The sequence below is a fragment of the Oncorhynchus nerka genome, linkage group LG3 (assembly GCF_034236695.1).
Source record: "Oncorhynchus nerka isolate Pitt River linkage group LG3, Oner_Uvic_2.0, whole genome shotgun sequence".
NCBI lineage: Eukaryota > Metazoa > Chordata > Actinopteri > Salmoniformes > Salmonidae > Oncorhynchus > Oncorhynchus nerka.
This window is the reverse complement of record NC_088398.1, coordinates 47556775-47568979: the sequence shown is the minus strand read 5'-3', so window position 1 is coordinate 47568979 and position 12205 is coordinate 47556775. Positions and strand designations below refer to the sequence as shown.

Below are 12205 nucleotides of genomic sequence, written 5' to 3'. Positions count from 1 at the left end.
TGCACTGTACGATTCGCTGTTACAGAGCTTGGCCACTTCAATAGCTCTCTACTGTAGGCTACATCAGTCACTACAGTAAAGGTCCAGTAGTACAAGATTTATACGATTTATCTAACAGTTTTACGTTTTATGTCCTTCTATTTGATAATTGGGTGGTCTAACTGAAATACTGTGTTTTTTCTAGATGTCAACATTTCCATACTTTCAATTGGAGAATTGTTCCAGGGGTGGAGATTAAATGTCAGTTCATATATTTTGGCTCTCTGACATTTCATATTCATTATAGGCTGAAAGATTTTCAATTAGCTCAAGGTCCAACCGCACAGAGGATATCGATTGGGCTTTCACAGCCTACAATAGTGATTGCGTGTCTGCCAAATGTCCCCTGTGCTTCTCACTGTTCCTTAAGTAGTTGAGAGGAGGATAGACCCCGTGAAAATGAACTCCAAACTCTAATAACGCGGGTTTCTTCTTTCACATGTGCCGGATGATCGTACGCAGGCTTTTGCTTTGCAACGTAGGGCATTGGCGGTGTTTGCCGTGATGCTGAAATCCATTGAGTTTGCATACAAGCTCACAAACCAATATAGGATTATCATACTCTTGAACATGTCTTTTCATCCACGTATAGGGCTACATTGTAGTAATATACTTTAACTCACATGAAAACCTTTAGCTATTCCAGTTAATGTGAATAGAACGGGAGAAGCTGGCGTCTACAGGGCTTTAGAGTGAAATAAAACACAAAAGCCTGGGAGACTGACATGGAACTGGCAACAGAGCTTAAGTAAAGATATTCATCTTGATTCCAGTGGCATCTATCTCGCCCAACAGCGTATGTCTGCTCCGCTGACCAGAGAAGACGAGATACCGGAAAGGTGAAAAGCTAATTCAACCAAGGAGTGAGAAATCCTTTACAGCTGGAAGCTGAGCTCCCGATAGCAATGATTTTTCCCTCAGCACCTCCTCACTGCTAGAGCTCCACCAGCAGAAAATAACACTCTCTGACACAGTGCATTGGAACTTCTGACAAAAGTTGGACAAAAAGGCAGCCATTCACATTACCCTCAGCCTAACCTTCATTTATCCTCAGTGTGAATGTGTGTGTGTGGGGGGGGGGGGGGCAGAGGAGGGACTTTGGTGCCACTGCCAAAAGCAGGCCAAAACAGATGTTCGTTCAGTGCAGCTGTGCTTCTGCTTCCATTCATTCAGTCTAGCTAGCGAAATATGGAATGCTCCAAAACATCCATCTCTTCTTATAATAGCTGTGTGCCAATGCGCGGCTTCCGTTTATGCATAGTCGAAGACAGGGGGAAATACGAGAGGCTGTATAAAGCTCCCATTATATTGGTGTGTCTGAATGTTCTTGTTCCTCTCTGAAAGGGTTTCAATATGTTATTTATGAAAATAGAGTTGAAGCTTGGCACTGTGTACTACGAGCGATGGGACTATTAGTATGTGCCACTACAAATCAGTTGAGTTCTGTGTGTTTTTGTATATTTTATTGTACATAGCCAGACCTCACTGCCAACCCAACCCAAATTGTATACCCTTGCAGGAACTTGCTTTCAGTCATTTATTTCAAAAAATAAAATGTGGTTTGTTTTATTTTATTTCTCTCTCAGGTGGCAAGACCAGCAGGTTTGTACTTTTTCTTCTTTCCCTTTTCTCGCCTTAGGCGGGAAGCAAATGGGCCAAGCAAATGAAATATGACTGAGGTATTTCACGTAGAACAAAATGTGAAATGTTCAGTGAATCTAGTAGAATTCATGGCTAAAATAAGGGGAACTTCATTTGATTATTTCAGGCTAAAGGAAAAGGGCTGAATTACAGGAGTGGAAAGGTGCTGTACCTATAGAGATTGATTGATCGTAGAAGGTCATGGCACTGTTGTCATACACATCAAATATCATAATACCAAAAATATATGGCATAATATCCAAATCTGTAATATCAAAATATCAGTAGAGTAGCCAAGTCAATTTTAATAACACATTTCCAGACTAAACCAAGTGTTAAATGGTATCAGATTAAACATTACAGCCTTGAAGATCATTTTCAGAGGTTTTATCTATGCATACCTGCCTGCACATCAAACATGAATCAGACAGTATAAAGGACCCCATGTTTAAATATGCAAATCTGTCAGCTGAATTCAAGCAAAATGGGTTTTGTTTTCCCTCCTCAAGTATTCCTGTAATTAAAATAGAAGGAATAAATCATGGATTATATTGGTTCCACTGACTAGCCAGTCTCTAATCCATTTGTTCCCATTGGAGCCATTTGTTCTGACCTCTTGCTATTTTGCATGAAAAAAAAAACAACACAAGTGGCTCAGTCTATGAATTATGGAAACAGGTGGCAGACATCATCCTTTATTCAACCTGCGTTCTGCATTCATCCCTGCAACAGAATTATGGCATGCATGTGAATCAGATCACTCCCGGGTTTGTTTTGTTTTTACAAAATGTATGTTCATATTATCTACAAGTAATAGAAAAGCAGCAGATGAATGTCATGTGAAGTAAGATTAGATGAGAAGTCAGATGTTTCTTTTGATGGGATGAATCATCTGAAGCGTCGGGGAAGCTAACTGAACATCTGTCAGTTCACACCTGAACACTCATCACTGAACATACAGTATGCTGGATTCACCAACTCCTCCAGGGTTTTGGTTTACATGATACATTAGGCTTGAAATATGCATCGAATCTCAGTATGTGGGATGGCTGTTTATATTTGCATGTCTTTGAGGTGCCTTTGAAGTGTTTTCATATAAGTCCTTTTTTTATTGAATAATGTTTTAAAATGTCATTTATCTGAAACACTTTTTAAGAGGTTATGTATTTGGCTGTCCTAGAGAATTGATGTCTCGATCAGCCTATGGCGTTTGAACATCCGTCACATGCTGTGGTGATATATGTGGCCCTCTCTAGTTTACACCCCACGTGTCATTATCATTTGTGTGTGTGTTGACAGGTGATAGAAAGTGATTCTCCTTCCTGCTTGACTACCGCAATGCACACAAGACTAGGCCCTACCCATGTGCTAATACTCTGGGACCATCCAAAGGTGTACTTACACAGCGGTGCCACAGCCTTTTTCTTCTATTATTTGTGCTTCATTGCAATACTGACTAGGATCGTTCTCTCTAGAGGCCGTAGGTCACCACAGTGTAAGTGATCTGCATTGATTTTATTTGCTCATTTCTTTTTAATTGCGTGATTTGTTTCACCGGGGTAACTGGAGACAGTCACAACCTCACAATTCATGAAAAACATTTCCTGTCCTTTGTGAAGATTTCCTCATTAATAAAATATAGAAGAGGAAGGGAAAATAAATAATCTCAGCAACACGCCACTAGAGGACTGCCCGTGGCTGAGAATGAGACAACCGGGCCAAAAGATTTCCTCTTCTGCAAGGGCACCGCACTAAAGGAAATGGAAATAGTGATCATATTGTTAATTAATTGTGTGTCCTTACATAGATTTAAACATGGATATAATGAATTGCCAATTATGCCTCAACACCACAGCAGCTAATGAAGTAGGGACCTAAACGCAACAGTGTTTCATTAAGCTATGTCCGTCTCTCTCTCTCATAGGACATAGGACTCTAGGTGTGCACCAGTCACTTGCATGGTGTGCTGCTTATTATTTGTGATGATCATGCTTTTCCGTCTCCAAAAATAGGATAGAATCACTTATACTTTGAGACGGAACTCTCTGACTGAAATACAAAAGCGGCAGATACATCATTTGAAGCGACATTTCATACTCCGTCTTGGATCTGCAGTACTAATGGATCATTATGATGGATGTAATTGGCTTTGTATCAGGCAGACAACTGGCATTTCACGACAAAAGAAGTGAGTTGGAAAAGACTAATAAAACATGCAGCATCCCTGTCTGGATTCTCTTTAGTGATAGTCTGCGCAGCTTACCTCTCTCCGTTGCTCACTCTTTAGCTTGTGTAAGTCCTGGCTTTATGCATAGAAGAAATGCCGGAGTTGACCTGAAATTTGATACTGTATCTAATAATAAAACTGAAGGTGCAATCAGGGGTAGTGTGGGTGTCAAAGAGAGAGAGAGAGAGAGAGAGAGAGAGAGAGAGAGAACCACGTATCTTCAGCAGTAGACCCAGGCCAGGTGCCATGAGGTCTCATTCGAGAGCTGTGATTTAGACAGCATCATGTAGGTGTAGAGACTCGTACCACCCACTGCTGAGGAGACCGAGGAATTCATTGAATATGAAGATTCATTTTGATAGCTCATCTGACTGTCAACATCAGTTTCCTTGCCCTGAAATTGTATTTTATCCCTTTGTGATGCGATGTAGCAACGGAACCAACCTTAAGTATAAAACCATCTATTCCGTTCCATTAGATTGTTTTAGTTTTCCTCTCTGCCTATAGCTAAATCAGTGAGGTCTGAACTTTCCCCTCCTGGTGATGCATGCAGACCTCTGAGCAGGGGGCGATTTAGCATGGTCTCCCAGTGCTATTTCACCCCACCACTGGAATGGATAAATGGGTTTATAATGGTTGTTTGCTCTCGGACTAATCTTTGTGGCCACTTCCACCACACAGGGACACGGGGTTAAGCAAATACAAATAAGTAATCTTATACCCTTTGTGATATGTGACCACAGTTGATAGAATCCTGGAATCCATTAATGTCCCTAGCTGTGGGGAAAGGTGAGGGTTGGATAGTCAAAGCTGTTAGAAGAAATTGCTTCTTTAATGAGCCCTGCCTTGCTAGAACACAAACCCAAACACATTAAGAATACATTCCTGATGTACTGTAGGTAGAGCCTGTGAAATAATGTCTTTACCTAATCTGTCGCCAGATTGAAGTCAGACATCGCAGCAAGAAAGCATTTGTTTTGTGTGTTTTCTCGATGAAGTAAGGCAGCAGTGTGTGAAAACAGTGGTTGTGAACCTGTTGCTCAGACATAATCATAATTCACCTGAATGGAATTACTTTTTCACCATAATTTTGAACAAGATTTGTAAAAGAGTTGCTGAATATAGAGAGAAATGGGTGTCATAATGACTGCTGGAGTCATTGCGGGGGAAATAAATCATTTTCATTGCGTCGTCACATCCATTCCTTTTCTGATTTCAGAGCGGTTCGGCAGGTGATACTTTGTCCAGATCAGGTTTGGGTTTTGTGGTAATCATGTGTTACCAACTTCTCAAATATGTGGTTTTACGAGGAGAAAATTGATGTCGACTGGAAGCAAGGATTTCCTCTACATATTTGTGGACAAAATCGTTGAAACACCCCTGTCAGCCTGCATTAGAGATCATTGGACAGATGCTCGGTTCAAAGACAATCCCCATGACATCCCTCACCCCATTAGTAACGGGATCCGTTGGAGAATGGCTTGCTATTGGGTTCTGCTGCAGAATTTCATTAGGACTAGCAAATCACTGGTGCTCCTGAGAACGTAGGTTTTCTATAGCTAAAAATACATGCTTATTATGAGCTATTATACAGCTACAACTGATAATTGCATGTAGGATATGAAGACAAATCTGATTAACACTTGCATTTATTTTCCTGTTTAGTGCGTAAATTCAGTATAGGTTGCTATTCTGTGTTGCTGAAGGCAATGATCACTCATGTAGGTTTAATAAGCAAGTGGAAATGCTAGATAATCAGCTTTAATTCCAATAGTTTCTGCCCAAACAGGATGCATGCCAGGACTCAAGTTTTTTTTGCTTTGAAGAACCACATCAGAATAGTAGTGCAGCTCAAAGGATATAATCAGTTTCTACCTATGTCATCGTTTCCTTCTATTTGTCTATTATCAGATAAAACACAATTGTCATAAATTATGCCTAATTGCTCGATACATTTATGCTCAAACCCCAGGGAATTTGATCCTACTTTACAAGTGGCGCTATTTCAAAAGTTCCAATGGTATACTTTCAATGCACTTCAACAGTCTTTGAATAGTGTGCAAGAGTTGTCTCTCCGATCCACATCCTCATGAGACTCGTAGGATTACTGCTCGTCGCGACGAGCAGGGGCCTTATTTTTGTTGTTCGCCTGGGGAGGACGTCTTCTTATGCAGATCGTTTTATCTGTCAATGGAATATCCATGGGTGGGTTTTAAAACGAGTCCATTTCCCCAGTGTTATCCCGAGATTAAAGGCAACCTGTGTCAGACCTCCAGTTGTAGACCTGAACATGATAGAAGTGCCGGTGGCGTCAGCGTTTGGGTTCACGCGATCAGATGTGCGCATTTTAAATCTCCCCCAGACATACATTCAAACCAGCAACAACTACCTTCTTGCATGTTACATTTGATTTAACTCTATGTGTATGCATTTCAAGTCAAATAGCCTGTCTGATCTATGAATCCGACAGAAAATCAAGTGTCTGTTGTTTTGTGTTTCTGCACAGCTAGAAAGAACAAAATAACAAGTCTCCACAGAACATTGGTATCAGGAATTTGCTACTATCTGGTGTGGTGTGGCCATTTGAAAACTCTGTGAATGAATAGAGAGCTTTTAGGAAATAAATGTGTGTTTGGAAAGGCAATTACCATGTGCGCAAAGCTTTTATGGCTTGATAGAAAAAGATTTAACTCAGCCAATCTTGGAAGGTCTTTTTTTATGTGTATCATTGCTATGAATATTTCAAAAGAGCTGTGGATAGTCTCATCTGTTTCTCTCTGGTGTCTGTGTGTGTGTGTGTGCGTGCGTGCGTACAGGCACACCATGTGCACGCGCTCGTATGTGTGCTCAAGGACTTTTTTATCAGGACAAATTGTGACCAAGGAACAATATGCTTTCCCCTGCCCATTTTTTTCTACGGTGTCATATAACACCATTAGTTGGCTGAGTGAACCACAGATGAGCTATGCTTTACAGAATCCAAATTACATGAGAGCCATTTTTCATCTCAGGGATCTCTTCAGAGGTAAAGAGCCATACATGGGCCTTTTCACTTTCCTTATTTGTCCTTGTCTGCTGGAGCTTTTCTAGCAGATAGCCTCTATTTTAGGGGCAACAATTTCGATAGCTGAAAATAGGAGATTGTCTGTAGGACAGGGTTTTCCTTTTTGTGTGTTTGTATTACAATTTACTGTAATAGAGTGTTCAATTCAAATAAATGAACATGCCTCTAAAAAATTCTATGTTTATATAATTCAATTTCAGGAAAATACTGTCTTTCCTTTAGTGTGTTCATGTTGGAAGAAACTACTGTCGCTAACAGCTCCCTCATCATCATTTTTGGCCTCCTGTCTCAAAATAGGACAAGATGGGCGCTATTTTCATGGCTGTGTGGTGATGATAACCAGATTTCATCCTGTTGGCCGGTGGCCTATCTCCACACTACAAAAGTGAAGCAGGGAGAGCTGAGCTTGGCACGCAGGAGTAGCAGCCCAGTCACAGTGGACCAGACTCTGTGCTCTCCTCATAAATGAGACTCATTAATTCTCCATGTAGGTAGAGAGCGCTACCGCGTGCCTCCTTCTCCTCAGAGACGCAGCACTGTGGCTAACTGCAATTTGACTGCCCTGTCCTGCCCTGCCCTGACTTGACCCAATCAGCATCACTGTCTTGGCTCCTTGCTAGCAGTATACACTACACCAGTCTCTCTCTCATTCTCTCTCTCTCTCTCTCTCTCTCTCTCTCTCTCTCTCTCTCATTCTCTCTCTCTCTCTCTCTCTCTCTCTCTCTCTCTCTCTCTCTCTCTCTCTCTCTCCTCTCTCTCTTCACCCCTCTCTCTTTCTCTCTCTCTCTTTGGGGATTGTGTGGGATGAGGCGTTGCATCCTGGGCTCCCTGTGTTTGTAGTGCCCATCTGATAAACATATCTTAACTCCACATGGCTGGGAAAGATTGCCATCTTCCTTGTGCTGCTGAAGGCAACTCCATTCACTCTCTGCATGGGAGATCTGTGGAGGAGCTCGCCACTGGCTGCTCTGACCTGGATTGTCACTTTTTGAACACATTTTCTCTACATCATACCTGAGGCCTGCTGCATGCATTCAGATTATATTTACATTATTAGCTTGGATACTGACATTGTTAGATTTAGCCATGTGTGTACGTAAAGCTTTGTTGACATACGTTCTTTGAATGTAACGTGTCATTGCCTTACGACATCCGGATCCACATCCTATGAAAATATACGGTGAGCTTCATTTTGCTTGTGGATACTTCACAGACTGCAGCTAGGAAACCAAAAGGAACCTAGTTAGTCCCTGACCCCTGACCTTAGCCAGTGTGCTGATGGATTTCTGACCAAGCATCACAGGCTATCTGCCGCCCCAGTGTAAACAAACACAAGTGCTCTTCAAAGGGCCGACTTCAGACATAATTGGAAAGGAAATGGCACCAGAGATGACTGAGGTAACGTTGCCCAGCCAGCTCTTCTCCTTACCATTAGTGATAGCAGGTCCCCAAAGACCACTGTGGCCTCATTCTGCAAACATCTAAAGTAGTTATGGGAGACTGGGAGTTTCACGATTATAACTTATTTGAAATCCAAAGAAATCATCAAAGCTTCCCTTTTTACATAATTTTACACAAGTAAGCAATGATTTCCAAACCAGTCATTTCAATGTTTATGGAAAATAATGCGTCAACAAATTGTTAATCTTGTTATGATTACAGTCTATTGTAGTTCTGCCATTTGAGCATGGTAATCAACAAATGTTCTCAAAAACAGCTTATTGAATGATGAAGAGGAGACTGTGGCAGCAAGCCAAAGGATTTGTAACACAAAGCCGCATCATAGAACCAATTTTTAATGTATTTTAACAATAAATGACCTGTGATTTTGGGAAGGTTACACGCCTGGGAAAAACATCATGGTAATGCATATCAATTTATGACTTGTGGTCAATGGTTTTCCATTCCCTAAATTAAATTATTACTTCATTCAGTAGATAGGTAATGACAGAGTAATTATGACAGTGTGTGGGTGGTGAGGTCCTGTCCTGGGAGGTCTACTGGCTGAGACTGCCTGGGCATGACTGAGAAGTTCTACAAGAGCCCTAGAGCAGTGTTACCCAGGCCTCGCTGTTCCCCTTTGGGGCTACTAGCTGGCCAGGTCCCCATATGCCTGTGGATCTCCACTCCCACTCCAAACTGTCATTACACAGAGAGACAGACAGTCCCAGTCCCACATTAACATGGATATCCCCCCAAGATAGAGCACAGCAGCTCTGTTCCATGACAATAACAATTAGCTCATGGTTTTGTAAACGGCAGGAAATGTTCTTATACAGTATAATTACTAAGAAAGACAGTGTAATACTGTATGTGTGACAATACTTCTTCTGAATTGGATATCATTGATCTCTTTGGTTCAGGGATCATATGATATTATTATAATTCCAGACCAGTGTGAGGTGATTAAAATGCTGTAAGTAAATGCGGTGTTGTGATAATCATATACAGTTCAGACATTGCCGTATGGTTTTAGTCTACACAGTGATATTAATGAGGTGGTGACCTTATAGCATCCGTGCCCGGAGCGAAAGTAAATAAGACCTCAATGTGCTTCGCTTTGAGAAATTCTATTAAATCAACGACTAATCATCACTTTTCTTTTTATTTCGTATAACTCCATTTATATTGAATCTATTGAGTTGATCTACATAGAAATTGAATATACACCCAGAAGCATTCATGATATACAATTATGTATTGCTGTGATTGGATGCGGTAATTTATTTCAAGTGCCAAACACATACAGTATAACAATTTGATATGATGAGACGCTTTGATGAGATGCTGCTTCTTTCTTAGACAAGTGTGACAGTTAATGATGAATATTGACAAATAGCAAATTATAAAGGTGTTTTGTATGTTGCATAAATATACAAATACATTTTGCTGAAGTGACACATTAATTGTCTTAGTGATACCAAGGCAAAGCATTGAATGCTAATGTGAGATAATCTGCTTTCTCTGGACACATAAGTCTTCCAACTCAAGCCTTTGGCAGTCATTGTGGCTAAATTCCTCTCTCGCTCTCTCGCTCTCTCTCTCTCTCTCGCACGCGCGTGTTCAATCTCTCGCACGCTCTCGCTCTCACTCTGTCTCTCACTCTGTCTCTCTCTCTCGACAGATGCCATGTTGCTGGTGGCACAGAGGCTGGAGGGACCCTTCAACATCGAGTCTGTCATGGAACCCATTGATGTCAAGATTTCGGAGGCCATCATGAATATGCAAGATAACAGTGTCCAAGTCTCCTACAGGGTATGTCAACCGAATTAGTCAAACTGATTCCCAGAACCCAACAAGGTGTCTTCCCAGAAAATCAAAATTGTTTCTGTGAAACCCCCGAGAGCATTTGTTAGGAAAATGTTCTCATAACACAAAAACTGTCCGGTCGTGCTGATGACTGTATAAAACATTTGTCTGATGTTGCAAGAATGTTCCAAGAACACATTTAATCTGTTCTTCAAAGAATTCCCAGAATGAGATACACTACCGTTCAAAAGTTTGGGGTCACTTAGAAATGTCCTTGTTTTTGAAAGAAAAGCACATTTTCTGTCCATTAAAATAACATCAAATTGATCAGAAATACAGTGTAGACATTGTTAATGTTGTAAATGACTATTGTAGCCGGAAACTACAGATTTTTTTATGGAATATCTACATAGGTGTACAGATGCCCATTATCAGCAACTATCACTCCTGTGTTCCAATGGAATGTTGTGTTAGCTAATTCAAGTTTATAATTTTAAAAGGCTAATTGATCATTAGAAAACCCTTTTGGAATTATGTTAGCACAGCTGACAACTGTTGTCCTGATTAAAGAAGCAATAAAACTGGCCTTCTTTAGACTAGTTGAGTATCTGAAGCATTAGCATTTGTGGGTTTGATTACAGGCTCAAAATGGCCAGGAACAAAGAACTTTCTCCTGAAACAAGTCAGTCTATTCTTGTTCTGAGAAATGAAGGCTATTCCATGCGAGAAATTGCCAAGACACTGAAGATCTCGTACAACGCTGTGTACTACTTAAAGGTTACCAGAACATTTACATAATTAGATTGTGGGAACAGTGCGGGAACATTACAAGAGACACGTACGTTACCAAAACACAAAATATGCTCAGTTGTGATGACATTCATACAATGTTTTAAGTTAGGTTGCACAGGACATTCCTATAATGCTGTAAGAAGAACACCTGGTCCAAGTTATTTAAATGTCCCAAACCATTTAAAGTATGGGAGTTGTCTGGGTATTTTGCAATAATATTATTGTCATATTTGCACAGAACATTCCCACAATGTTGCACAATGTTCCACAATTTCCAAATAAGTAATTTTATATGACTTTCATAGTATATTTGTTTTAGGTTTAACATAATATTCCATTTCAACAACATTTAGAAAATGCAATATTTAAGTTTGACCTAATATTACCAAAACATTCTCAGCATGCAAATCTGTAGCTCCTTATAGCAGATTAGGTTTCTCTGCAGATTTAATGGCAATTCTCATTTGAGGACTGTATTGTAGGTGACATATGGCATTTTCATTTAATTCATAGGACATTTGAAGAGCATTTAATCATACAAACACCTACCATATTTCTTATACTTCATATGTTTTCAATCTGCACATGTGGAGTACTTGGAAACTGCAATACTTGGATCCCAAGCCAGGTCTTTTATTCTCTACGCCACCAGGGAAGCTCTCTTACATATTTTTTTCAGTATTTAACCTTGGCAGTATGGTCAATAATGAATTCCATGCTTCCTGTTTATCCTTCTTAGACATAAGTAACCCAGAGAAATACTGGTAACTGGGTTATTCACCATCACTTCACCCATCCTCTGGGCCACTATTTACAAGACTATGAGTGATGATCTAGGATCCGTTTTGCTTTTCAAATCATGAAAAATAAGACAGGGGGGGCCATATCAGCCGTCTCAAAGTAGGAATTATATCGGGTGCGTTTTTTAAAGTTTAACAGTACATTGTTAGACAATGTTTGATTCATTACAGTCCGTCTAAATTCTGCATTTCTGACTGGATTGGCCTAAAAGTTATCATTAGGTTTCCAGGTAATGTAATAACACAATGTACCAGTTATTCAAACATCAGGTGAATGTTTTATACAAACATTGTATAATCATCAGCACGACTGGACCGTTTTTATGTTATTAGAACATTTGCCACAACTTTCATGGAACCAATTTTGGTTTGCATTACTGGTACATTGTCTTA

At 40.3% G+C, this 12205-nt stretch overlaps 1 protein-coding gene across 2 annotated transcripts in view; it reads left to right on the top strand.

The window, feature by feature from the left end:
• The window catches only part of LOC115109701 (glypican-6-like), a 120614-nt gene that overhangs the window by 68203 nt on the left and 40206 nt on the right, over window positions 1-12205 (top strand). For both annotated transcript variants that reach the window (XM_029634959.2, XM_029634949.2), the window contains exon 5: window positions 10096-10226. In XM_029634959.2, coding sequence (XP_029490819.1) covers window positions 10096-10226 — 131 coding nt within the window. The remainder of the gene's footprint in view (window positions 1-10095; window positions 10227-12205) is intronic.